The 27151-nt window shown below is 40.4% G+C and overlaps 5 protein-coding genes across 9 annotated transcripts; 3 read left to right on the top strand and 2 right to left on the bottom strand.

Annotated features, from left to right (window-relative positions):
• Positions 1-326: 326 nt before the first annotated feature.
• LOC112294726 (putative germin-like protein 2-1) lies at positions 327-2058 on the top strand. Its single transcript, XM_024545493.3, has one exon. It carries the CDS (start codon positions 782-784, stop codon positions 1658-1660), a length of 879 nt encoding a protein of 292 aa, XP_024401261.1. The 5' UTR covers positions 327-781; the 3' UTR covers positions 1661-2058.
• Positions 2059-4872: 2814 nt separating this feature from the next.
• On the top strand, positions 4873-6696 carry LOC112294727 (putative germin-like protein 2-1). Its single transcript, XM_024545494.3, has one exon. The coding sequence runs from the start codon at positions 5420-5422 to the stop codon at positions 6296-6298; it is 879 nt and encodes a 292-aa protein (XP_024401262.1). The 5' UTR covers positions 4873-5419; the 3' UTR covers positions 6299-6696.
• Positions 6697-7916: 1220 nt separating this feature from the next.
• On the bottom strand, positions 7917-14233 carry LOC112294725 (protein EXECUTER 2, chloroplastic). 5 transcript variants are annotated; one of them, XM_024545489.3, is made up of 14 exons: positions 13155-14145; positions 12343-12381; positions 12160-12246; positions 11917-12033; positions 11681-11746; positions 11313-11419; positions 11088-11169; positions 10507-10767; positions 9826-10314; positions 9496-9622; positions 9135-9304; positions 8841-8915; positions 8508-8600; positions 7917-8365 (listed from the first exon to the last, which is right to left on the bottom strand). In XM_024545489.3, the coding sequence occupies exons 1-14, from the start codon at positions 13512-13514 to the stop codon at positions 8264-8266; spliced, it is 2175 nt and encodes a 724-aa protein (XP_024401257.1). In that variant the 5' UTR covers positions 13515-14145; the 3' UTR covers positions 7917-8263. The 5 variants fall into 5 exon arrangements, 4 of the variants coding, with proteins under 4 accessions (XP_024401257.1, XP_024401260.1, XP_024401254.1 ...); XM_024545492.3 differs by having other exon boundaries at positions 12343-12397; positions 13155-14134; XM_024545486.3 differs by having other exon boundaries at positions 12160-12381; positions 13155-14233.
• Positions 14234-17530: 3297 nt separating this feature from the next.
• Positions 17531-22749, bottom strand: LOC112294580 (protein ACTIVITY OF BC1 COMPLEX KINASE 3, chloroplastic). Its single transcript, XM_024545200.3, has 8 exons — positions 22343-22749; positions 20680-21243; positions 20243-20470; positions 19686-20021; positions 18992-19547; positions 18646-18832; positions 18102-18450; positions 17531-17891 (listed from the first exon to the last, which is right to left on the bottom strand). The coding sequence occupies exons 2-8, from the start codon at positions 21229-21231 to the stop codon at positions 17757-17759; spliced, it is 2343 nt and encodes a 780-aa protein (XP_024400968.1). The 5' UTR covers positions 21232-21243; positions 22343-22749; the 3' UTR covers positions 17531-17756.
• Positions 22750-22997: 248 nt separating this feature from the next.
• Positions 22998-25154, top strand: LOC112294581 (short-chain dehydrogenase/reductase 2). The gene is made up of 5 exons (XM_024545201.3): positions 22998-23109; positions 23284-23561; positions 23989-24052; positions 24275-24451; positions 24614-25154. Exons 2-5 carry the CDS (start codon positions 23542-23544, stop codon positions 25016-25018), a joined length of 666 nt encoding a protein of 221 aa, XP_024400969.1. The 5' UTR covers positions 22998-23109; positions 23284-23541; the 3' UTR covers positions 25019-25154.
• The last annotated feature ends 1997 nt before the right edge of the window (positions 25155-27151 follow it).

The following is a 27151-nucleotide window of genomic DNA, read 5'->3' as shown; positions in this document are numbered from 1 at the left end:
GTTGTGTACTATCTCTTATCAAATTTGAGGTTTTTTCCTTTATCCAAGATTTTAATTTTTAAGATATTTATGTCTAAAAAATAAGCAACATAAATTTGTGCCTTCACATATATTAGGGCAAGAATTAAAAAGATTTCATTAATTTGATTGATTGCAACTATTTTTTTGTTCTTATTTTTATTTTTGATGACCAAAGCCTTGCCATATTTTCACTAGGGTATGTAAGTAGGAATAAGCTTTAATTCCTAAACAAATATCTCTAAGCTTAAAGAATTAAAAAAATTAATAACAAAAAAAGATAATAAAAATCATAAGAGTAATTAGTAAAACAACTATCAATCAATTTCTTACGCTCATATTATGTATAGGTTGATGTACCAATTACACATAAGGCTAAATCAAATAGTTCATTTAACATAAACTACAAAACTGTTCCCATTCCATAGATTTAATAAAATCATGTTAAATACATACACCAATCTAATACCATGCGAAAGCGCAACAGCCTCCGCAGCTTCGGGGCTTGTCCCGGCAAGTTGGGTCGGAGGTGCTTTCTCAGGTATAAAAAACACGCGGGATCCAGCGAAACGCTCGATTGACCAGATATCGGAGAAAAGCACAGCGGGTCGAGACCTGCAACGACGAAGTGAAGCCCCCTCACGTTCAGCGACGTCGTTGTGCTGTGCGCCGCCTTTCGACATTACAGCACCGCGTGCAGCGAGACCTGCTGCCTGGCGCACGGCCTTGAATCCTTCCGGCGTATAAAAGAGCTGTGCAGCCCATGGCTTCCCATCGCTCCATTCACCAAGCACTCTCCAAGCCCCTACACATCAGTGCGGCCACGACTCTTCTTGTTGCTCAAATTCCCCAGGACAGGACAAGACAGCTCAGGACACGACAAGACAACCCAGCGAGCAACACCCGAGAGGGGACGGGATTCCCAACCAACCCCAGCGGTGAACGATCGTTGTCACGCAGTGGGCGCACAATGGAGACGCTTGCCAAGCGCGTCGTGTTCGTGGCGCTCCTCGTCCAGGCCGCTCTGCTACCGATGCTCTCCATGGCGGCTGACGCCGATCCCATCCAGGACTTCTGCGTCGCAGACGCCTCCAGCACGCTCACCATCAACGGTCTGGTGTGCAAGCCCGCGGCCGACGTGAAGGTGAACGACTTCCTGTTCAGGGGCCTCGACAAGCCCGGCAACACCGGCGGCCCCACTGCCAACGCCGTCACGCCCGTGGCCGCCGCTCAGCTCCCCGGCCTGAACACTCTGGGCATCTCCCTGGCTCGCCTGGACTTCGCCAAGGGCGGCATCAACGTACCCCACATCCACCCTCGCGCCACCGAGGTCCTGGCGCTGCTGCAGGGGGAGCTGTACGTCGGGTTCGTCAGCACCACCAACAACACGCTGTTCGCCACCACGCTGTACGCGGGCGACGTGTTCGTGTTCCCCAGAGGGCTGGTCCACTTCCAGCTCAATGTGGGCAAGGGCGCGGCGGTGGCCATCGCGGCGCTCAGCAGCCAGAACCCGGGAGTGCAGCAAGTGGCGCCGGCGCTGTTCGCAGCCAACCCTCCCATCAACGACGAGGTGCTGGAGAAGGCGTTCCACCTGAACCAGAACCAAGTCCAGCACATCAAGGCCAGCTTCGTCAAGGCTTGAGCGTCACCACACAGCGCCGTCCAATTGCTCTCGTACCTTTGAGCGCACGCGCATCCAGGAGGTAGCGCATTGCAACGCCTCGGATTCGTCCCAAACCGACTGCACGCGCAGCTGGCATGGCATGGAGGCCGCGCGTCTGAGCACCACAACAGCACGAAGCATATGTACGCCCTGTTAGTTGTAGTTGAGGCTGTAGTGAGTGGAGAAGTAGGCTAGGTTTGCGCCAGAGTCGACGGCCGTCGCTGCGAACTGAGCTGTCGGCGTTGTTCTATAGCCTAGCCTAGTGTAGTGTGCATTCATCGTGGGGCGACGTTGTGTCTCGCTTTCACGCCCTCCATCAGCCAAGATTCTATTCAACCAAGTGCTGGCATCACACCTGGGATCCCATTCCGGCCTTCCTTGAGCTGTTGTTTTGTGCATGATTGTGGGAGTGGACAAGAAGACTAGTCAAGTGTGATGCATATGATCGGTACGCTTGTGGTGGGTGCAACGCTTGGGATTGGAGTAGTGCTTCGGATTTCGTGAATCAAGCGATCCGGGTCCAGGGAATTGACAAAGCCGGTCACAGGGGAACGACAGAAGTGTCTGGGGAGAAACGATGCTGCTCCTCCATGTGGCACAATCTGGAGGCGGACAAGAATGTCGGAGGCAACGACTGAATCATGGGTTTTTGGGATGGTTTAGATCCGTAGAAGCCATGTCGGTGTACGCATACGAGTGCGACACATGCTGGTATCACCCACAGTTTGTGTGCTTCGATTTTCATTTAATCTAGCCAGAACGACCTTCCAATCAGGTTGTGTATGTGTGTACATACGCACATACACACAGATGAGACATGTAGCGTCTATGATTAGGTGTATGGATGTTGAAACTTACAGGGGTTGTTAAAGAACCATGGAAACGGAATGAATAGCTGCTTTGTCTTTTTGTTTTATTTATTTACTTTATGTGTTTTTAGTATTCATGTTATCTTTGTGGGCTATTTTACTTTTGTGGGTATCTTCTAGATATGTGTATGTGTATCCATGGATGTCTACATATTCTCACTTCTTGGTGTACATACATCATCATTTAATCATCACATCACACACAAAGGCATTTGTGGTTTTGGGGTAGGTTCAAAATGGTTTGCAAAAAGGAGTAAAGAAGGGATTTTGGTATTGAAGGCTTGTGTTTGAATTTATATGTGTATGTGTATGAATGCATGTATTTGTAAATGTTTTATTTTTTTTTATTTTTTATTAGTTTTATTTTTAAACTTTTTTGTCAACTTGTTTTCAAAGCAATAAAAGAAAAAGTAGAAAATTTAACTTCTTCTATACTTTTGTATTTGTTCAATGCATTATAAAAACATATTGGCATTTTCCATAAATACAATCATGCACTTACACTCATATACACACATATCCGCAAAAATAGAAACCAAAACAATATGATAGGTATAAAAGATCAATTAGGTTAGAGTAATAGAATGTGCAATACAAGTTGTAAGGGCCATTTTCAATCAAGTCAAGAATTCTAATCCAACCACTTTGTTTACTAATATTATTGTTGATGTTTATTTCCAATTCAACTTGTTGCAATTTTATTTTTGTAATCTCCAATCCTATCAATTCTTCCATTATATTGGTTGGCAAGAGTCTCTACCTCTCTACATGTAAATAGAGCAACCAAGAATCTTAGACCATCATCTTTCTTCAAAGTACAAGTACAAATACCATTGTAAGCTTTTAAAGTCAAATATTTGGCAAAGTCTAACTCAATAGGTTCTTCAAGGAACTGTTTTACTTCTTTGGTACAATAAAGAATATAAATGGTTGATATGTACTCTAAGTCTTAAATTTTTTTGATTGAGTTTAGTTTGTAGATTGGATTACATAACTTTGAGTAATTGCATTGTGTCCAAGCTTGTGGCATGTATTCAAGAATTTTTTTAACAAATTTAGCCAAAAAAAACATCATGAGCATAAGTTCTTTGTGGCAATACAAAATGACTTTGAATCACAATACAAAGCTCAATCAAAGCATTGTTTATTTTTGGATTGAATTGAAATGGCATGCATGAAGATTGATGGTATAAAAATTGACATTGTAACATATTTTGTTGATTACTTGTTTATTGATTGATTAAATTATTTATTAAATCTCATTCAATTTCATTTGATTTTGCTTTATTTATAATGTAGGCTTTTATTGTTAGACAAACAATCAAGTTAGACTAGAACATTAAGAGTAATGAACTAATAATTCCATCTAAATGCAATACTCATTTGTAGTACTAGAGTACAAACAACAAAATTCTATAAACCAAACAAATCATTCAAATTGTGTTTATAGGCATTACATATGCATGGCTAAAGTTAAAAATAACAATTCTTCTTCGTATTTTGGCTTTCAAAAACATATACATAATGAAGAATAAGTTTGTCTTTGATTAAATGTGGTGTTGACCAAATTCCTAGCCAATCCAACAAAAACTATTGTTTGTTTGTTATTGCATCAATTGGTCTTTTTAATGAATTGTCAAAATAAATCAAACATGCATTTATAAACTCTCTTCCTTCCAAACTCAAATAATCATGAATAATTAAAACAAAATAATTCCATAAACTAACAATTCATAAATTTCTAATGACTTAATTTGACAAACACAATGATTTATTACAATGCCATATCATAAATCAAATACAAATTGTGTGTACACAAAATGCATGTGTCATGATATTTTGTACTCCATCTACACACCAAAACCTTCTCATGTTTGTACAATCTCAATCTATACACATTTACATCAAGCCATGTAAACACAAAAATACAAAACAAAACAAAACATCACTAAACAAACATCATACTGTTGACTATCTTGTGAATGTACATTTCATATGTATTGTTCAACCACCCCAAACTTTAAAATGGGTCAAATCTACAATGCCTAATTCATTTTCATCAAAGTTTATTAAACTAAGAATTGCATTCTATTTGCCCTTTCAAAACAAAGCCATCCATATTCTTCCTAGTCCATGAGACTTTCATCCACCTCATTTTATGCTCAAACAACTATAAAAGAGGACAATAAAAACATCTGCACATACTTACTTAGCAACAATACAACACAAGAAAGAAAGACAAAAAGAAAGAGTACATCTTCACATGTCATTCATCCATCTTCTAAGCAAATTCAACCCACAAACAAGCACCAAATATTGATGACTAAATAGGTCCTTTTCATGATTCTTCAATACCACAAAACCATATCCAACAGCGCGTGGGAGAGAAAACAATAAAATCAACAGTTAAAATAAGATCGAATACAAAAAAAAAACAAAACAAAAAAAAACAAACAAACAAACAAACAAATACATAATCCCAAGGCACTCATTCATGGAATGTTCTTGTGCCGGAATCTCTTCTCCACCCCCAACATCAATTTCCCTCCCTCCCGTCCTTCCCCCTTCCCTCCAACATGCGAAAGCGCAACAGCCTCCGCAGCTTCGGGGCTTGTCCCGGCAAGTTGGGTCGGAGGTGCTTTCTCAGGTATAAAAAACACGCGGGATCCAGCGAAACGCTCGATTGACCAGATATCGGAGAAAAGCACAGCGGGTCGAGACCTGCAACGACGAAGTGAAGCCCCCTCACGTTCAGCGACGTCGTTGTGCTGTGCGCCGCCTTTCGACATTACAGCACCGCGTGCAGCGAGACCTGCTGCCTGGCGCACGGCCTTGAATCCTTCCGGCGTATAAAAGAGCTGTGCAGCCCATGGCTTCCCATCGCTCCATTCACCAAGCACTCTCCAAGCCCCTACACATCAGTGCGGCCACGACTCTTCTTGTTGCTCAAATTCCCCAGGACAGGACAAGACAGCTCAGGACACGACAAGACAACCCAGCGAGCAACACCCGAGAGGGGACGGGATTCCCAACCAACCCCAGCGGTGAACGATCGTTGTCACGCAGTGGGCGCACAATGGAGACGCTTGCCAAGCGCGTCGTGTTCGTGGCGCTCCTCGTCCAGGCCGCTCTGCTACCGATGCTCTCCATGGCGGCTGACGCCGATCCCATCCAGGACTTCTGCGTCGCAGACGCCTCCAGCACGCTCACCATCAACGGTCTGGTGTGCAAGCCCGCGGCCGACGTGAAGGTGAACGACTTCCTGTTCAGGGGCCTCGACAAGCCCGGCAACACCGGCGGCCCCACTGCCAACGCCGTCACGCCCGTGGCCGCCGCTCAGCTCCCCGGCCTCAACACTCTGGGCATCTCCCTGGCTCGCCTGGACTTCGCCAAGGGCGGCATCAACGTACCCCACATCCACCCTCGCGCCACCGAGGTCCTGGCGCTGCTGCAGGGGGAGCTGTACGTCGGGTTCGTCAGCACCACCAACAACACGCTGTTCGCCACCACGCTGTACGCGGGCGACGTGTTCGTGTTCCCCAGAGGGCTGGTCCACTTCCAGCTCAATGTGGGCAAGGGCGCGGCGGTGGCCATCGCGGCGCTCAGCAGCCAGAACCCGGGAGTGCAGCAAGTGGCGCCGGCGCTGTTCGCAGCCAACCCTCCCATCAACGACGAGGTGCTGGAGAAGGCGTTCCACCTGAACCAGAACCAAGTCCAGCACATCAAGGCCAGCTTCGTCAAGGCTTGAGCGTCACCACACAGCGCCGTCCAATTGCTCTCGTACCTTTGAGCGCACGCGCATCCAGGAGGTAGCGCATTGCAACGCCTCGGATTCGTCCCAAACCGACTGCACGCGCAGCTGGCATGGCATGGAGGCCGCGCGTCTGAGCACCACAACAGCACGAAGCATATGTACGCCCTGTTAGTTGTAGTTGAGGCTGTAGTGAGTGGAGAAGTAGGCTAGGTTTGCGCCAGAGTCGACGGCCGTCGCTGCGAACTGAGCTGTCGGCGTTGTTCTATAGCCTAGCCTAGTGTAGTGTGCATTCATCGTGGGGCGACGTTGTGTCTCGCTTTCACGCCCTCCATCAGCCAAGATTCTATTCAACCAAGTGCTGGCATCACACCTGGGATCCCATTCCGGCCTTCCTTGAGCTGTTGTTTTGTGCATGATTGTGGGAGTGGACAAGAAGACTAGTCAAGTGTGATGCATATGATCGGTACGCTTGTGGTGGGTGCAACGCTTGGGATTGGAGTAGTGCTTCGGATTTCGTGAATCAAGCGATCCGGGTCCAGGGAATTGACAAAGCCGGTCACAGGGGAACGACAGAAGTGTCTGGGGAGAAACGATGCTGCTCCTCCTTGTGGCACAATCTTGTTGTGGGGAAATCATGTTCGTTTTTGTGAACTTTGAGGCACTGGTGGTAAGAATTGTTGTTTGAAGGGGTGTGTATGAGATCGGTTTCATAGTTTGTTTTATTGCTGAGGAAATTTATTTTTGAATAGGGATGTTTTGTTGGTTGTAGTGTTAGGTAGGAAGACTTTTTGGTATTAACCGAGTTTTTTTGTATTAGTTGACTTATATTTGTCTGTATTGAAACAACTGTGAGAATTATTTTCAATGTTTTTCTTTTTTTTTTTCTTTTTTTTTCTTTTTTTGTAACTGAGCTACTTTACTTTGGGTACGAACTTAGATTTCACTAAAAGTGTCATGCGGGCTGTATCCACGTTACTCATTGTTTGAAATGAATTGCTGTGCATTTTCTTAATTTACCACTGCAAGGGAACATCATGCATTCTTAGTTCGATCTGGTTGCTCCATAATTTAAAAAAAACTATAATGGTTGTTTGTCAAGGTTTTGAATTTGAGTGATTGGGTTTATTTTGGGGCATGGGCAAGCAGTAGATGAAAAGATGTTTACTTGTTAGAAGATCTTTGAATGCAGCGAAAGGAATGATATATGTGAATGTATGGTGTGTTTCATTTTTCGGCATTCAGAACAATTTCCAGTTTTTTTGAGATGGCTAACCTTACGTGCTAATTAGGTTTATAAATGTTAAAGCGACCATGAACACAAAGGGTTTAAGGCACGATTATTTATTGTATGAATTTAAAAATTGATATTTTCAACCCTGTAAGTATCAAATTGGCATTCTGAATTCTCCAAAATGTAAGAAAGGATAATTCCCTGACGGTTGTGAGAAGCTCCCATCATTGGCCGTAAAATCTTAGTCTTGATCTTTGTAACGTAATATATGCTGCATAAGATTGCCTTCGTACTTAAGTGCATGCCCAGAATTGAGTGTATGATGTCAGATTCCAAATCCAAACGAGTTGTACGAAAGATTTTGAAAAAATGGTCGGTTGGTTCCGAAAACAACTGCTTCCCTGATTTTACTACATATGATAATGTACAGATTCAAAAATATGGATAATTTTCGTGGTCTGTCCAATATTTCTGACTTTCAGCATCCTCTACAAAACTATGAACACCAATTCGACCAATTGCTGATGATGGTCAATCGACTTGAAACTTGCATTTCGTCCATCGCTCAGTATGTTGGATCCAGAAACTTACTCACCAATTTCGATTCCACACCAACTCTAGCCCCCCACACTGGTGTTTTCACCGTAGTAATTCAACTCTTCGACCATCCGTTGAGTTCATTTTACATAATCCTACTGATATATGGCGAATATTGTCCAGGCATTAACCTAATCTAGACTCAGATTCAACCTTTTGAAAAGTACAAGAAAGTGACGCTCAGGAACTGAATACACAAAGCCGAGTGCCGCTCCATTTGTATGACCTCCGCCCTGCAAATAACATGTATGGGCATTGTTAATCGTTCTTCATGCAGTCACTGCTTTACAGCTATGGGCTTAGAATGCCAAAATGGCAGAAGCATGGACAGCTCACAAGAATCCTAAAAACTTTCGTAACAATGAGGTAACCTACCTTCCCGTCAAGAAGCACAAGTTCACCATCTATCCATTGAGGATTGCGAAAACCAGGCTCAGCTAACCTTCCTTGCCCTTTGTACCTTGTCACCTGCGACGGATTGAGTGAACAGTAAGGCATATTACAAAGATGGGGGTGTGAGATTTATGTTCGCGCTTCTTTTTTATGTTAATGTTTATTCATATTAGAACATGTATTTTCTTTCATCTAGTACATCTTCCCAAGCCTATGTTGATTACCTTGCACAAAAATTCAGGCTTCATCTGCAAATTACACTAAGAAAAAACTTGGAAGTTGAACAAAAGACACCTAATGGATGTTAAAACATACCACTCCAAGTTCTTCAGGATAAGCTCCACGATGAGATAGTCGACTCTCTCGCCCTGTTCTGGCTCTAAAAGTCACCTGCTCGTAAAACAGATCTATTACTTAATTCTCCATTTGCAAAGAATCACACAAAAAGACCAAAGTCTAATTTTGAAGGTCCATAAAGTCTAGACTAAACGAGAGTTTCAACATCACTAAAAACATGGCTAGCAGGTACTTCCCAAAAACTTGCAATATTACTGTAAGCCGATGGTGCGCACATTCGTGAATGAACTGAGTAGGGTGACTAAAGCATACCTGCCCAGCGGGAACATTCAAATCACCGGTCAGTTTTACAGCCTCCACATATTCGAAGAACTCCAAGTTTTGCCCACTAGCGCTAGCTTCATCGCTTTCCCAATGACCATACTTTCGTTGCAATTGCACTACTTCCGAGGTATAAGGTCCGAACGCGCCTATATATAATCCTGCATATTATTGAATCACCAAGTTCGATGTTCATCCTAGAGCGCAAAAATTATTGCAAAACTCACCAATATACGTTTCGTAGAATCAAAACATTCCATGATATCTGCAATAACTGAAGATGAGAATCATGAGTATTGTACAAAAATAGTAAAGAAACAAATTGAACATAATGCAAAGAGAGGATATTGACCACAAAGAGGATCTGTGCTACTCTCTAAGACGTTGATTCGACGAAAATTGGTGCTGGTGAACAAGCCTCGCCGTCTTTGAGCTTGGCTAACAGCTACTCTGATGATCTCACTCATCTCCTTAGATACCTAACGCATGAAAGCAGGAATTAGAAAAACAATAGTGTCATAGTTTCATCTTAATCCACCTGTGCTACTATTTAATTTGTGATTAACACCAAGCAGCAAGTTTCCTGCGTACGAGCATTCTACTAATACACCAGGAAACTATCATAGCAGCTCAAAAAGGATTCCAGAAAACTCCGATAATTACACTGATCCACTCTACTTACCTTCACAGGTACCGTCTCGACATTCCAAAGAACTTTCGCAACATCATCCGCCATCAAATCAGTTGGTGCTTGGGATGCAATAGTCGCCATTTTATATGATAACTCTTTAGATGGAGCAGCCCCAGCTGGCGTGCTACCTGTATCCTCTATGTGAAAAGTAAACGCATTTTGCCCTTTATGTTCAATCCTAGCAGGAACTCGAACAGGAAGCTTGGAGGGCTCAGAATCTATGTTATTCTGTAACACACCTCCTACAACTAACCTAATAGACATCTCCTTCTCGTCTTCCCCAATTCCTCCTACTGGAATCTTCCCATCAAGTGGAAACTTGCTACCTAATCCCTTCTTCTCAGTAGCACTATTGATATTGGTATTGCTGGTGCTAGCCTCAGACAGATCTTGTTGCTTGCTGCTGCTTGAATCCTCTTGCTCCATAAGTTGCTCCACTATCTTTGGTAACTCCGCATCCGCACCTTCTGGTGCAATAACCTAGAACACAAACAGATAATGTGATTCCGAAAGTGATCAACGAAGGTGCTAAACATCCACATGATACTATGCCGCCTAACAATGTGGTTAATGCCAATCAGTAAAGAACCCTATTTAATCATAAAAGCAGCCATGATTGCAGCGTTCAGCAAAAGAGGGTATGTTGTACCAGCCACACACTGCAAAAAATACCTTGAACACTTTCAATTTGACGTCTGGTATACGATCCTTTAAAAAACTCATAATTTTACTCAAAGGCTCGTCTAATATTGCACTATCGCCAGCCTTTCCCTTCCTACTCTCCGAAGCGTCTTCTGACGATTCTTCCGCAGTGTTACTAGTATCCTCGTCTCTTGCTGAGTTCTCAACATCTAATACATTTGTATCGACAGCCGCTGCAGAGCCAGATGAAGGTTCTGTTGTCACAGTTGCATCTCGTTGCAAATAAACAGCCTGCTTAAGTCCAGTGCACCATCAAGTCATATTGATAGTAATCTCAATGATGCACTTGTTTTTCCTCACGTTATCTAGAGTCACAAGGATAAGAGTCCTAAAGAAGAAGACACAAACTTGCTTCAGAGTAGACAATATCTCGATTACTCTGTGAAAAGATCGAATAACATGAATAATTTCACAAGGTTGAATAATTTGCACCCTGATAGCCTGGTAGTTATAATAGAAGTTCCAGAGAACATAAACCATACGAGGCATTCTAGTAGAGAAGACTCCACATTGACTGCGACATTGAGCCTAGAATTGATTCAATAAATTACCTGTTGCCCATAGTGTCTTTCTCCTTCCTTCGTAATAAAAATTTCAAATAAAGGCACGCCAGCAGCAGCGGTAGCCAATTGCCTGGGAGAAGTGCAACAACCACATCACTGATAAGGTAGGGCGTAAAAGACCGCTTTGCAGAATATTCCATCATATACCTGCGCCTTAACGAAACAAGTACGCCACTGAAATTGAGAAACAATGAGGAAGGGAACTGAGCAAACCTGGCAGTGTAGCCTTTAGCAACAAGTCGTCCATGAGCAGCGTAAATATTAATTATGCGACCATAAGGGTCATTTCCTCCTTCCGCAAGACCAACCCACCACCCTACCTGATCATGCCAGACACATGAGATGGTTGACAAACTTAAACCTGAACATACACGAGAGTACCACTATAACTAGCCTAACTACTGACGATTATCTATGTCACCAAATTGCAGTGCGCAAAGAAAGAGTTCTCATAAGGAAATATGAAACTACACCAGCGATCGTTTTCTCTCCTAGCATCAAAATTCCAGCATTGCCATACAACAATTATCGGAAAACTATATAATTGGGACACATCATAGACAAAGAACTCCATCGCTTACCAGGCCAGCACCTGCTTTATCCCTGAGCAATGTCGCATCGTCGTAACGTTCATCAGCCAAGGCTTGCTGGTACGCGAAAAACACCCCGAATCAAAAACTCAAACGAAGAATTGAAGAGAATGTTAATTTGAAACTCTGAAACTCATCCTTTTTGTGGATAATCTACACAGAACAACCAACGACGCAGACTTTCGACTAACAACTCAATCAAATACATGGCGACACTAAGCGAATACCTCTAACCCATTCATAACATCTGCAACTATATCTTTCTCTGTTACAGCATCAAGTGCAGCCTTGCACTTCGCAGCAGATTGGAAGTCCTCCTGCTCAACAGCCTTTTCCATTTGAATCTGAATGGACAACCATATAAGTCAAAACTTTAATCCAAATTCTTCTTCCACTCACACAAAAAGTAAATCCGGAAATCAAAAGCAAAGTTTGCCATTAATAACAAGGTTCATGAAATGGTCACTGACCTTTAGCATTGTGGCTAGACTTTCACACGATTCAACCTCTGCGAACACTTTTTGCCATCTCACCCAATCACTTTCCTGCTCTGTCTCCTGCTCAGGCACGAGCTCATCATCAACTTCCGCCTTCGTCTTGATGGAATTGTAACTGTCCAAGTAGCTTTGCAGCTTCTTACTGGCAACACTTACCATGTCACGCAGTGGGTCCCCCATTTTGGCAGCCGCAGCCTGCGCCCATACCGAACTAGCACAATTCACGCTTTACTCACTAGAAACACTCAATACTCAACTTGCCGCTCATTAGCGAAGCTTTTTCAAGCACTTCCGTTCTTGAGTCGGGCTACTTAACTAGGAACTATTGCAATTATTCTCTGAAAATCGGATAGCCATTGCACTCTGGTGCTCCCTGTCCTCATCAACTTTTCGAACCCAATGATTTTTCCAGCATCTTCTTTCGGAACTTGTTAAATATATTGTAAAACAGTAAGGATCCAACGCAGTGCATCTCAGCATCAAAGACCTTAGCCAATATGATCTAATCTTGCTGTTGTACTTACCAGCAAGTTCACCTAATTCACACTCACTACATACAGTAAGTCTTACGGGGCGCTGGATCAATGAAACTAGCGTACCAAGATTGATCAACAACCACATAAGCTATAGCAAAAAAGTTGGGCAATATAAACAAACACATTCACTCGATTGTGTAAAGAAAGCAAAAAGTGGTAAGATGCACGTCAGAGTCCACGCTTACAGATTAAAGCAGAATGAAACAAGAATTAGCTAGAAAGCTACATTTGGTCTGGAGGAGGATTCGAAGGCAATGACAGAACGAAAATCTCTTCAACTCATCGCAGCTCACAATACATGACACAAAAAGGATGCACATCTGTATCCGAAAAACAGATGAATCTAAAACAGCCGTATAAAGTTAAAGAATTACATTTCCATAGAGATCCCATGCTACGTGCACATGCAATTGAGAATTCCAGCAAATATACCTGCATCTGCTTGTGCCGAGAAGGTAAGTCCCACACTGAAGAAGGCCCCACTTCTCCATCGTTTGTATGGTCTCCCTCCTGTGGCACGTTGCTCGCGTCCTCCGAACTTCCAGAAGCAGAACACCGGCAAGCGAAGGAATTTGAATGGTTAAACCTACGCTTGTTCTGAAGCCCGACATCCAAGGCTTTCTCGACCTTGTGGAAGCTACTGCATACCCGTTGCTGCTGTGCTACAGTTTGTATAGCGAGGCATCCTGAGGCATTCAGAAAATTGGTTTTGCACACAACCTGTGCAGTCGAGGAGGGAGAGAGAGTGTCCACACGAAGTGTAGCACCCACTGCGGCTACAACCGCCCTCATGCTTGCAATCCACTGCAAATCTCACCTTGAAAGAACTTAACACCCACTGCGCGTCCGCCAGCTAAAGTAACCGCAACAGTGCCAATTGCTGGTTGCAGCAATGGAGAATTAAAGAGAGTCACTCTTTCGAACGCTCAAGCACGCAACACATGCAACAATTTACCCTAACCGCAGGCCTTTAAGAAAGACGACACACTCTGCCATTGCTAGCTACAACCCCCAAACCCGCGATAAACGAGAAACTAACGATGCCAAAGAAACGACACCCGATGAGAGGTAGAAAATTTACAAAACCACGAAAATGAAATCCCACTTAAGGCACGCGTATGAGATGCAACCAAAACCAAAGCCAAACCCACGAGGCATCTATCACCAATTGTCAAAATCTAAAGACCTGGCCCAGCATCTCTAAACCTCACGGGAAGTGGAGGACAAGGACATCCAATTCGGGCCTAAAAATCAAATGCTCGGGGAAATCACTGCACAGCAACGAAGCCTCGAGGATCCGACAACTTAACAAACCACCCCGAAATTCTCCAGAAGCCGAGTACGTGAGGCGCTGCGGCGAGATGTGAGATTACCCGGGCGGTTCGGTGCCAGCCCAATGGCATGGGCAATGGAAAGAAAAATCCCCTGCAAAAGTCAGCCAACCTCATGGTGACGATGCCAAATCTCCTCGATGCAACTCAAGTCCCCGGGCAGAACAGCCAGTTCGATCGTCAGGCCTGTCCTGAAGAAAAAAGATTGTGACAAAACGCCGTTTCCATCCATCCTCATCCCAGTTGGGGTGTGATTGATTCCAGCCACAAACTCTGGGTCCTACCAGGCCACTCTGGATGCGTTCTTTTGCCTCCATCAGGGCTGCCATTGCTGTAACCTGATACCCTCTTCGCGATCTTTTCTGAGCCTACTTGCAAGCATTCGTGTTTTCAGATTTTGCGAAGGACCTGTATCATTCAACCTGAAACTACTCTGGAAAAACCGAAAGACCCCATAGTGGAGCGCGATTGAATTCGTCTAATTCTAAAAAATACTCAGCGCACCATCCGAATCTCATGCTAGACGAGAAATTAGCAGTGCTGCGTTGGATATGTCAACGCGAACGGTATATAAAAAATAAAAAATAAATAAAAATAAAAGTGCAATTGTCTGTTAGCGTTGGATCCTCAGCAGGTGTTGCAGAAAAGGACTCTCCCGAAGCAGGTTTTGTGAGTTGTAGGACATTCATGTAGATAAGTGAATTGTGAAAAGATGGGTCTTTTACTGGCCTACTTCTACTGGGCATGTGGACTGTACAAATCATGCTGAAGTCGGCTACGTAGAATTGATGCTCTTCGAAGGGGTTTGGGAAACGAGCTCAGATTCTCCCAGAGGAGCATAGAAATGCACAGCAAGTGGTGTGGGTGTGACGAGACCCCCATTGCCAGTCTACTACCTCCATTGCTTAGGTAACTGTTAGATGTGGGGTTGCTCCAAATCAAAGTGTGATTCTGACCACGTTTGCTTTGCAAGTGGCAAAAAAGAAGCAGTTGGTTTGGTAGCACAAAATTTACATGTAGAGATGTCAATGGTCTAGGATAAGCTGTTTCAAATTATTTAAATTGAAGTGATGAAAAGTTAGGAGTGTGGGAATAAGATAGTTGTTAAAAGCTAAGATCAAGTAGAATTGTTATTACATGTGATATTAGAGCATTTGAGTTTGATATTACAATGAATGATAAAAAAAAATGATTGGTAGTAAAATTGTGGTATTAATTTAATAAAACTTTAAATTTTTTTGACAAATTCAAGAAAAATTCCTAAGATTGATTTGATTTTTATTAAATTAATTTTTCAAAAATAACTTTCAGAAGAATATTACATAAATTTGAAGTAAGTAATTTTATAACTTTATCATTTCAATCAAAGTACTAAAAAGTTCATCAAAAGGATGCAATTCTTCAAATTGAGAAACAAAACAAAAAAAATCGTAAATACTTAAATGACTTTAATATCCAATGGAAGAAATAAATTAAATGAAATAAAATATTTTTATGTCCTTTCAAAAAAATTTGATTGAAGCAACTTGAAAAAATACTTAAAGAAAAAAATCCAACTTTTAAAAATAAATTTTATATTTTTGATATTTAGAACCAGCATCAAAATTGAGAAAAAATTATATAAAAGAGTTTGTTTAAATAGTTAAAGAACTCAGAAATAGGTATAAAAATTTTATAAAATAAAAAATAAAAAATTTAAACTTAAAATAAAAGAATAAAAGCATCTCAGCATTAAAAAATTATAGGATAATTCAAAAAAATGCTAAAGATAAAAATGAAAATAAAAATATGAAATATTTATATACATATATATATATATATATATATATATATGCTATCAAAAGTAAAAAATGAAGCACCTTATAAACTCTTTAAAAATATTCTAAAAAAATTACAAGTTTATAAAAATCTTAAATATCTTCTAAGATCTTTAAGAAAATTCTATAAGTTGATAGAATTTTTATCTTTTATCTAGAATTTTTTGAAAACCTTTAGAATCCCTAATAGTCCTCTATAACCATCTTAGCTCTTTCTAAGTCTTTTAAGAGTGTCTATACAAGATTTGTTATACTTCTAAGATATTCAATAAGTCTTATAATTACTTGTAGAAACTTTCATTGTTTTAGTGTAAACAAAGGATCAACTAGAAGTGTATAGGGGTGTATCTTAATATTTTTAAGGAATTTTTTGAAGAAACTTATGTATTTTTTTGCTCCAAATTTAATATCTATTTTTGTATCTAATCTAGTATTTTTCTTTTCTTTTTTTTTTTCTTATTTGATTTCTTGTCCTAACATCTTTGATGGAAGCATAGTATAATTATTTTTTGTTTATTAAAAAATAATCAAAAAATAAAAAATACAAAAACACAGACACACATATTACTTTAATTTTTCCAAGTAGCTCCATAATAGTTGAAAGTTATATGTTTAAGCCAAAAATAATTGTAAGAAAAAGGAGAGGATTTGATACAATATTTTTTTGTTTTAATTTGTATATTATGAGATTAAAATACATTTAAAACTCTTATTAAAGATTTATTTTAAAAAAAATGTATTACTTAATATAGTATCCAAATATAAACTAAACAAAAAAAAAGAATAAAAAGATTAAAAAATCCAATAAGTGTAACATTATTAATTTTATTTTATAAAATATTAAAATTAAAAATTAAAAATAAATACTTTTAAAAAAAGTCCTTTGAAAAATCATCAAAGAAATTGTTCAAAGTAAAAGATGAGTCTTGTAGTACTTGATTATAAATTTAGCCTCTTAAACTAAGTTTTATGATACATAATTTATTAATTATATCATAAAGTTGGGAAGTGTTAAGAATAAGCAAGTCTTAGATTTGGATTTGATATCTAAGAACCATTTGTGTAGTAACTACCACGTAATCGTAACTTGTGTTGAGATTCATAGTTTTTCAAGATAAAGAGCTATCTAACATATTGCTAGAAACATATTCAATTATAATAGAAATCAATAATTTCATTAAAAAAAAAAAAAAAAAAAAAAAAAAACTATATTTTTTTTATAAGAGAAACATAGTACGTTGCTTCATACTTCTTACAAAAACATGTACATATAAGAATTATTAACTAATAATAATAATAATAATTTATTAGAAATATATCAATACAAATATTAATCTTTTAAAGTGGAAGAGAGCATAACAACATAAGTTGCAAGATTAATATCTTCTCAAGACTCCTCTTAGATTTAGGGCTACAACACAATTAAAAGAAAAGAAAAAAAGAACAAACTTATTTTGTCAAATGTCAGATTTAAATAGAAATAAATAGATGGCATCACACAATCCACAAGTATGGACTTTTGGACCTTAAAATAAGCTATTATGAATGTCTTTGTTTTAGGTGATTAGAAGTTAGGTGCAATTAACAAAGTTGATTAATTAACTGAGATATTTCGTCCTGTATTGTTAAGTGGGTAACAGTGGAAGTTGTAACATCCACATTTTTAATCAATGAATTTTATTTCTAAGAAATAAGCGCCCTGGAACCTCTCTTCCACTACACATGCTGTGTGGCGAAGCAGTTCATGGCCTCTTCATATATGTTACAAAGGAGAGCTAGCTATTCACTAACAATGGACCCTAAGTTAAATCTAAGTTGATCCCACATACACCCTTGTAACTAGATGACAACTATCGTAATAATCAGAGAACTGAATATTAGATTAGTTAAGACATCAATTCCACAGGTGTAGTCGCAGGTGCCGGTCGTAATAACTGTTGTAACGTGCGCGCAGCCAGACGTCGTGACACACTCCCAGCAACGCGCCCTCCAAATGCACGAACTTTAGGTCTCATCAAGACCTAATCCACACCAGAAAGAGTCGTCAGAAATATTGGCTTCTTTTTGCTGCAGTGATATGAGGCCTTGCACAATATCAAATTTACGAAAAGTGGTATAATTTGGAATATATGAAGGAAAGTCAGTAGCTGATATAAGCGATTGCTAAGAAGATAGATTCTCAAAAAGGGAATAGGCACAGAGAAAAGGAATTCAAAGAACTAAAGAAGTACCTCAACAAGTGGTTGAAGCATTGCAGGATCAAATCCTCTGGAGCTTTGAAGAAGACCATAAATCCTTAACACTTGGTCACGCAAAGCGAGCATGGATGATTGGTCCTGAACACTGGTTCGAATTGGTGGAAAGAATGCGCGTAGAGGTGCAGGGACTTGCTGGTAGGTTTGGATTGCAGTACCCAATATTAAAGCTTCAGTCACACGTACAACCTCGCTTTCTACAAGTAGCTGCAACTCATCTCCCTCTTCTCCCAATAGTAGATCTACTATGGGCTGTATAACATCGTTTGCCTTGAAATCTGAGTCCTTGCGACCTTGCGTTAACAAATTCTCCAAGCGTTGCCACCTAGAAACATACGCCCAGGTTGTAAATCATACCAGATGGTCATGCTATTCCGGAAGCAATCGACTGAAACCAATGAGAAGAAAAATATATTAGTACGAGGAAAGATTTTTTTCATATCCTCCTCGAACTTGCAACAGAAATGCAATCATTCTGGAACTAATGAAACGGCGTGTTTCAACAGAAGTGAGAGAAAACCTGAAAACTCCATCCTGAAACAGAAGTTCGACCAAGGAATTTCGCAAGTAAGGGTTCTGGTCGGTCAGCAATCGTTTAGCGAAATATGGATAAGAGGCGGCTAGAACTTTGAAGTTTGGGTCGGTATAAAGTGCCAGCCCCTCCAACACCGTTAGCGATCGTAAAATGAGGGCGTAATAAGCAGGCACTGGCAAATAACGCAACTTGTCAGCAAACACAAAAACGGTTGCCAATAATGCAAACAAGGACACAACCACGTCCTCTGAACTATCTTCAAATTAAGCTACTCTTGATTACATATATCCTCTCAAAAGAATTGAGCAACAATCAGTTCGGTTATAACTACCGTTGAAGGGGTACTGATAAAGAACAGATCCCAATCCATCGACAATAGTCTTGAAATTTAGTTCGCTAACAGTGGCGCCCAGAACGTCATCAAAGAAAGACCGAAGCGCAGGCACAATGGGCGAAACGTCGACGTCTCGCGAGAGGAAGTCCAGATCGTAGTAGTCTCTGGCCATGGCTTCATAATCACGGTTGACGAGGTGCACAACATGCCCTATGATGGCAAATCTGGCCTGCTCTGGAGTCTCACTCATCATACCAAAGTCCAGAAAAGCCAGCCGTCCATCGGGAGTGGCAAGAAGGTTGCCAGGGTGAGGATCGGCGTGAAAATAACCATGTTCTAGTAACTGACGAAGGCTGCACTGAATGCCTGTGTCCACTAGCTGTAGTATGTTCAAACCTTGTTGCTCAATCCTTGCTTGCTCACTTAACTTAGTACCTTCCACCCACTCCATTGTCAAGACCTTTACGCTGGTGTAGTCCCAAAACATCCCAGGTACCAGAACGTCACTTCGATCGCCATACAGTTGTTTGAACCTTTTGGCATTACGAGCCTCCTGTTCTCATAACACAATTACAAGTATACGATATGTAAGAAGGTGTACATCAGAGGAGTTATCTGGTATATTTTATTACATGAGATTGACATTCAACCTAAAGTTCCAGTAAAACAGTGGTCGCAGGGATATACGTACCTGTACATAATTGAGCTCTTGGTACACTCTTCGGGCGAATTCGTCCAGCAAATCAGTCACGCTGCTAGTAATGAGATTAGTGTAACGATCGATAAGAGTTGTCAAGCCTCGGACCAGGTAAAAATCGAGGCCCACTGCCTCCTCAATGCCGGGTCTTTGAACCTTCACAGCAACAGTTTCTCCAGTGCTGCGAAGAACAGCTTTGTACACTTGACCCAGGCTTGCTGCAGCAATTGGCTCGGCCGTTATACTTGAGTATGCGGATTCAAGCGGCATTCCTAACTCTTTTTCAATGCATTCAAACGCCAGTTTTGTTGAGAAGGTTGGCAATGCGTCCTGTAAAAACAAACGGAATGAATATCCAATACTCGACAGGAAGAAGTTTAGGACGCAAATTTCGATATCCTCCAAACCTGGTGTTACATAATCCTTCCTAAACCAAGCGGTCGTTCAGACAAGTAATTTGTGCAGTTGCGATCCAGCATACTGCTAACTAATACGGATAGTATTAAAGGATGTGAAGCTGTTATTACGAATAAGGTAGAGGGGATACACACCTGAAGCTCTGCAAGCTCTTCTAGATATTCCGGGGGACATAAATCTGGCCTTGTAGAAAGACCTTGACCGACTTTCACAAAAGTGGGGCCAAGCTGCGTCAATCTCTCTCGAAACTCAATCGCCCGTTTTCGCATATTTACCTCAGTAAGTCCTTTCTGCTTGTCCAGAAAAATACTAAAAGCAAATGACCCCAAGCCTGTCCCTATTTGTAACGCCCTCCCCACCACCTACGGTCAGGTCAAGTCAGTACAGGTACGCATATCAACATGGTTCACTCCCTGAGCAACACATTCCTGATATAAACTCTCAGATTCGTTCGACCACCTTCAAAACATCTATTAATGCCTGCAAGAAGATGTTTCAGATACACAGATTACATGTCCGATACTGCAGATATCAATAGGGTTCTACACTTTTCAGTGTATAATATCGATACCTTAAATGGTTGACGAGCAAAGCGGCGTGATAGAATGATGGGATCATAGCCGTAAACCCCAGCCGCTCGAAGACTAGCTCGCGCCTCTGCAGCATCTGTATCCTGAGCAGCAGATTGAACCATGGTTCCACTGCCCCTTGCATTATCTTCTACTACTCCCGAAATCCCTCGAGAAGATACTATCTCTGTCGCTCTCATACTTGCACCATTGCCAGAGTCCTTCAAGGATGGCTCCGTCGGTCTCACGGGCACCATGACAGACCTCACATTTGCTACCCTGCCTCCATGGCGGGCTACACTGCTTGAACTCTCTGCCAGTGCATTGGAACCGAGTCTCTGTTTGCTCAACCATCCTACATCTGTGCGTTTCTCTCCTCGGGGGAAGGTGCTTGAACATCCCGGCTGAACCCTAGATGCCTGTGTTGCCAGACAGCCCGAGGCATTAGGGCCGTGGGTTTTATATTGAAGCTGGCCAGAAGGAAATCGAATCGATGAATCCACGCCACGACATGAACCGGCCACATGTGCGGTTGGAACTGCTGCTGCAATCATGCTGCAACTCCACTGCGAAGAAAACATTTGAAAACGTTTAATTATTCTTCGAAAACGATCAACGCTACGACTCACTACCAGCTTCAGAATCAAATGTTTATCCACTCTAAATAACACTGACCAATCAAGCTTCACATTCAAACTGCCTCTCACATCTTCGCCAACAACACCAAATTACGATCCTCATGTTCATGGCCCAATTGATGCTTCAAGTTGACCGTCACCACCTCAAAACGATGCAAGTCTCAATAATGTTATTGTGTCCACCAACTCAGAACAATCGAGTTCAAACAGCGCAGTGATCAGTTCCTAAATTGGACACAGAATTTTCTTACACCCTAGACAATTAGTTCTAGTTGTGTGGCCGTGAAAACGGTCGAAATTGTGACAATAACGAACGTTCAGAAGACAGAGAAGCCTTTCACAGCTTCCCAACTACATTATTTAAAACATCATACTTTTGAGTCCACAAAATTACTCAATTGGCGTCAGTACGCTCCGCGTGGAAACTTCCCCCAAAAAAATTTAGCTATCAAAAGTTCATGAACAGACTCGCAAACTTATATCATGTATTGAAAGATTATAATTTTAATTCCTAACATTTTATTTTAACTCAGTAGCCTTGTGAAGCCAGCCTTACAGCTAGCAGACGAAAAGTTTTGCTGTTAGGGATCTTGGGCATAACGACAATCTAACGTAATTCATGTAGAAAGCAGTCACAGGTTCTATTTAAAAATACTAGAAACACAAGTTCACAAAGTACTAACAGCTTGAGGCTCTCAGCTCTGATGAAAAAATAGTTCCCGCCTAGGCGACCTCAGCCCAGTCATCGCAAGAAGGCTTTTCAATTGTTCTAACTTGAAACGTACAAGTTTATAGAACGAAATTATTCAGGAAAAAAGAAATTACAATGTCGTTATCCTTCAGCAAGAGAAACTGTTAAAGCACTTATCAAAATGAATGCTTCACAACGTCCAAGTGGTATCAAATCGAGAGGATATAGAGCAGAAAATTGAAAACGAAATCAACAGTTCATTACAGTGTAGGGGTCGCCACATGCCCAATTTCATCCGAAAGCGGATTAAAACAAGGGAAGAAAAACTACACTCACGGGAATGCCAATGTCGAATTGAGGGTTTCGCCAATTTCGGCACCTTCGAGAAAAAATCCACACGAAGTCAAAGGGTGAAGACCGTCCACGAAGAACTCATCGGCAATCACTACCAAAACCTCCGCAACACTGCTTCAAGAAAACATTCGAAGTGCCTGAAATGACGCTCAAATTGAGCGCAATACGGCTTAATTGGAACGCATCTAGATAAAAAGAGGCAACACCATAGCAGTGGCCGGAGGATCCAAGCAATGAAACCAGAATGCGTCGTGTAAATCTGCACAACCAGATTGCGGGGACGCAAAACAAGGAAAGCGTACTGCAAGGCAGGGAGGAGTGAGCAAAGAGGATGTGGATGAAGGCGTTCGTTCAAACCACCTTTCTTCGGTGGATGCCCGTGAGCCACAAAACTCATATTTGCAACACGGAAGCTATTTCATGTGAATAAGACACGCCGCAGAGTCATCCTCTCCTTTCAGTCATGAACCGTCACAGCTGGGTCCCGGACGTGGACCTCACATACGTCACGAAAAGTTGCCTCAAAAAGGCTACATTCCGGAAGTGGCGGATTCTCGAGGCTCAAAAACTGAAACCTAAACTGGAGTAAGCTTAATTTAATATCCTGAATTTAATCTTGCCTCCACGCAGACACAAATTCCACAGTAGATTACAGCTCTCCATTGTGGTGCAGCTTCCTCATATCCATCGATATTCAAAGCTAATATATCGGATGTTTCAAAATGGAAGCCAAGTATAAAGCAGAAGTGGTAACTCTATGCATTTCATGAATCATTTTGTTGCATGTTTACATTTAACTGATAGAAATTTTTATTTTCATTTGTGACCTAATTAATATGTACTCGATGAATGCATTCACATGTGGTATACACACTTCTCACGAAGAGTTCATGATCGTTCACAAGGATTTTCTGTGATGACAGAGCTGAGAGGAGTTTTCATCAGAATGGGCAAGTGTCATATCATCCAGAATTTCGAGTGTGACGTGTGGGCTTTTTGCACACCAGTTCTAAACCAGCAAGCTCTTCATGAAGTCGACTGCGCAGAGGAAACCATGCAGATCCTAAAGGAGTGAGTGGACGACGTCAACCTTGGTGGATTGGAGGGAAGGAGCTTGAGATTGCCGTGGGAAAGGGAGCAGAGAACGTCTTCGGTTTATCGTTTTGAAAATTTTGCGAAGGATGCCCGGCGCTGAAATGAGGTGTGTTTGAGTGAAGTGGAATCAGCAAACCTGGGTCGCTGCCAATCGCGAGTTTATGTTTCTAAGACTGCGCCACCTCATTTGATTTTGTTTTTATTTTCTACTTTTGTTCTTGATTGGTTGAAAACAAGTTGGGCATTTTTTAGATTCGTGTTTCTTTGAGGTTCTCAAGGAACGGCATCGCAGTATTGACATTTAATATGATTTGTTCAAAAATTATGTGTGGGTGGTGGTCAGCTGACACGGTGGCCGTAGTGACAGGCGCGAACAAAGGTGTTGGCTATGAGATTGCACGACAGCTTGCTAGAAATGGCCTCACCACCGTCGTGACAGCTCGTGATGTAAGCCGTGGAAACAAGGCAGTTGAAGCTTTGCGAAGCGAAGTTAATTCAGACCGTGTTGTTTTCCACCCTCTCGATGTGTGCAGTGAGGAGTCTGCATCTGCGCTCTCGAAGTGGCTCAAGCAAACCTATGGCGGAGTCGATATTTTGGTAGAGCACAGTATCCCGTAACCTGTGCGGCTTTGTTCTCTTCCAACCTTGAAGAGATTGCCGATGATGATTTTGTATACCTCATCCCACTTTGAACAGAGAAATGCACAGAGAATGTTTGAACCACTTGAAAATGAAGCTCGAAGCATTCGGGTCCATGTACGCTTGAGACTAATAATTTCTGACACATTTGAACCTAAACCTAGTCTTTCTTTTCTGCAGATAAACAACGCTGGCGTACTTTACAAAGAAAATGAAAGCTTGGAGGACATAACCACAACTTTGCAAACCAATTACTACGGTGTTAAATATGTGACGAAAGCTATGCTTCCTGTTCTTCGGCAGTCGCCAGCAGGTGCTCGTGTCATCATCGTTTCTTCTAAATTGGGTCAATTAAACGTATGTTATCTATCCTATCCTTCCGTTTATCATGAAATTTTGTTGCCAAACCAGTGAATTCCTCCCTCAAAATTCTACCTGTCATGTTGAAGCAATCTTACGTTGCCTCCAGCGAAACGTAATCTGCTTGCACGTAACCCACTGGATGTGGATGTGAACCAGTCATTGAGAAACCACTACCCTGAGGAGTTGTTTAAGAACCGGGAACAAATCACGGAGGATGGGGTGGACGAGTTTGTGAAGGCATTTATGGAAGAGATGAAGACAGGAAAGGGGCCAGGAGGATGGCCAGCTAGAGGTTATTCAGCAAGCTATTGTGTCTCAAAAATGGCTGTGAATGGTTACATGAGTGTGGTGGCTCGTGAAGTGAGCAACCGCCCGGATGGTGAGAAAGTGTACGTGAATAGCTTCACTCCTGGGTACACAAGCACTGACATGACAAGCAGCAAGGGCCATACAGTGGAGGAGGGGGCCATGACTGGAGTATGGCTAGCACTTCATCCCCCTCAAGACTACCCAACTGGGAAGTTCTGGGCGGACAAGTGTGGCGGAGTGATACCATTTTGATGTGTGCAACTGTTGTGGGGCGTTTGTCAGTGTTTCCAGTGGGCCAAGAGCTTTTGTCCTGCTTTGATCCCGATATGGGTTCCACTGTGATGTACATGAATTGCACTGATTGTAATTATGCGAGTTTTTTTCTCAACACCATAGCCCAGTTGTTTTGTGGTGAACTGAGGGATCTGACGCTGCTGTGTAGTGCATGGTAGACCAATTCCTAACCTATATTTTAACTTTGTGACAACCACTTATATTCTAAGTAATACCTTTGTGACAACCACTTATATTCTAAGTAATACCTTTGTGACAACCACTTATATTAAAAAATATAACTTAAAAATTAAAATAAATAAGAACAACTTTAGAAGGCCAAATATTACATGTTATTTTTTCTATTTTATAAATTAATAAATATCAAATCACCTTACGTGGTTAAAATTTTATAATTGTAATATTAATTTTTTTATTGATAGTATTATTGGTTCATTAAAAAAATATAATATATTTAAGAATCATTACTAACATGGTTAAGAATTAAAATAAGATAAAATATCACAATCATTCATTAGTTACATATTTTGCATAATTATAACAATTTTATATTTTTACTTGTTATAGATAATTATATTACCTAAGTAAATAGGAATAAATCAAAAAGTTATAAAAAGATTAAGATGTTAATTTTCGTATAAAACAAAGTATATCTTTTTTGAACAAAGATTAAAATTTACAAAAAATTTAAATGTATCATATGTCTATAAATAACTTCTTCATAAAAAAATAGATTTAAGAAATAACAATAGAAGTCTCTTGGTCCTAAAATAATTATTTAACAAGTATTGTAGTCCTTAAAAAGCTTATACATTACTTCTTTGTTAACAAGCAATTGTAGAAATAAGATTAAGGTTATTTTGAATCTAGTCAACATATCTCATGTATTCTAATAATATTTCCATGATTATCTAATTTTATTTATTTTGTAAGAACCATTCTAATTACTTATTATTCAAATTCTTTTTAAAAAAACTACCTTCTTCATCTATTCTTCATCATACATGTGCTAATTACTTAAATAATCATTTAAAGATTTATATTCTAACATCATGTAGATGTACAGATGAAATTTTATTTTGAGATCAATTTACTTTATAAAGTACCAAATGTATTCTTGAAGAAATAAATTGTCTTACATATAGATTATGATAGACTAAAAAGGGTATTTAACTAGAACCCTTTCTTTATTATTAATAATTCAGAGTTTTTGGCAACAATTCAAAAGTGTTTTCTTATTTAAAAGTTTTTTTTAAGTTATAAAAAACTAAATATAAAATTTAAGATAAGTATATATACATAAAATAAGAATTTATTAAAGATATTAAGAATCAATTATTTTTCTATGAATAGATTAAAAAATTATATCTTATATTAATTTATTATTATTTTTTAATACATAAAAATCATATCTGTTGAACATACTAAAGTTGATTGTTTCCTTCCTTAATATAAAACTCCTTAAAACAATTATTTAAATATGATTCTAAAAAATTAATTTAATTATTTACGTAATTTAAGAAAAAAATTCTAAGATCTTTTCCTACTGATACTTTTTATTATACAAAACCTATAAATCTCATGTTTCATACAATCTTGTATTTTAAAAAGCAAGAACAAAAGACAATCAAGTACATCAAGGGATATGCTTAAATGTCATGCTCAAACTTTGTTTTCTTTTTTTTTCTTTTTTTTTATTCTCCACTCCCAAATATATAATACAAAGTAAATTCACCTATAAATACTAAGACCACTATGACACACTACCTTTAGTGGGAAAATTACCAAAGTATAGGTTTTGAGTGGCATGGTGGGCTTTTCTGGGGCCACACATTTTGACAACTAATGGCAAGACATTGTAACCTCCACAAATGAAGTGTTGTGTCTAATAAATTTGAGAAATGGAGAATTAAAATAATCTATGGGTATATATTCTAAGAAAATAGATATTAAATTAAAACTTAAAACTCTACAATACTACCAAACCAAGGGTTTCTCCCATGAATCCTAGAATTGGCAAAATCATTTCACACCAGGTATTCCGCACCGTAATTTGACCGTGTATCGGTGCTGAATACACACTAAGGAAAA

Source organism: Physcomitrium patens, chromosome 17, assembly GCF_059467195.1.
Source record: "Physcomitrium patens ecotype Gransden chromosome 17, ASM5946719v1, whole genome shotgun sequence".
NCBI lineage: Eukaryota > Viridiplantae > Streptophyta > Bryopsida > Funariales > Funariaceae > Physcomitrium > Physcomitrium patens.
This window is presented reverse-complemented; position numbering and strand designations above follow the sequence as displayed.

What these genes read in the sequence shown, in the direction of transcription:
- LOC112294726 (XM_024545493.3), top strand. Translation starts at nt 782, where the DNA reads ATGGCTTCCCATCGCTCCATTCACCAAGCACTCTCCAAGCCCCTACAC.
- LOC112294727 (XM_024545494.3), top strand. Translation starts at nt 5,420, where the DNA reads ATGGCTTCCCATCGCTCCATTCACCAAGCACTCTCCAAGCCCCTACAC.
- LOC112294725 (XM_024545486.3), bottom strand. Translation starts at nt 13,514, where the DNA reads ATGAGGGCGGTTGTAGCCGCAGTGGGTGCTACACTTCGTGTGGACACT. An exon ending in GCTAAAGGCTACACTGCCAG is followed by an intron (nt 11,170 to 11,312) that starts GTTTGCTCAGTT and finishes CACTTCTCCCAG; the next exon opens with GCAATTGGCTACCGCTGCTG. An exon ending in TCGAGACGGTACCTGTGAAG is followed by an intron (nt 9,623 to 9,825) that starts GTAAGTAGAGTG and finishes TTCATGCGTTAG; the next exon opens with GTATCTAAGGAGATGAGTGA.
- LOC112294580 (XM_024545200.3), bottom strand. Translation starts at nt 21,231, where the DNA reads ATGATTGCAGCAGCAGTTCCAACCGCACATGTGGCCGGTTCATGTCGT. An exon ending in TTGCTCGTCAACCATTTAAG is followed by an intron (nt 20,471 to 20,679) that starts GTATCGATATTA and finishes ACCTGACCGTAG; the next exon opens with GTGGTGGGGAGGGCGTTACA. An exon ending in TTATCAGTACCCCTTCAACG is followed by an intron (nt 18,833 to 18,991) that starts GTAGTTATAACC and finishes GTTATTTGCCAG; the next exon opens with TGCCTGCTTATTACGCCCTC.
- LOC112294581 (XM_024545201.3), top strand. Translation starts at nt 23,542, where the DNA reads ATGCCCGGCGCTGAAATGAG. An exon ending in ATGCCCGGCGCTGAAATGAG is followed by an intron (nt 23,562 to 23,988) that starts GTGTGTTTGAGT and finishes CGATGTGTGCAG; the next exon opens with TGAGGAGTCTGCATCTGCGC. An exon ending in ATGGCGGAGTCGATATTTTG is followed by an intron (nt 24,053 to 24,274) that starts GTAGAGCACAGT and finishes TCTTTTCTGCAG; the next exon opens with ATAAACAACGCTGGCGTACT.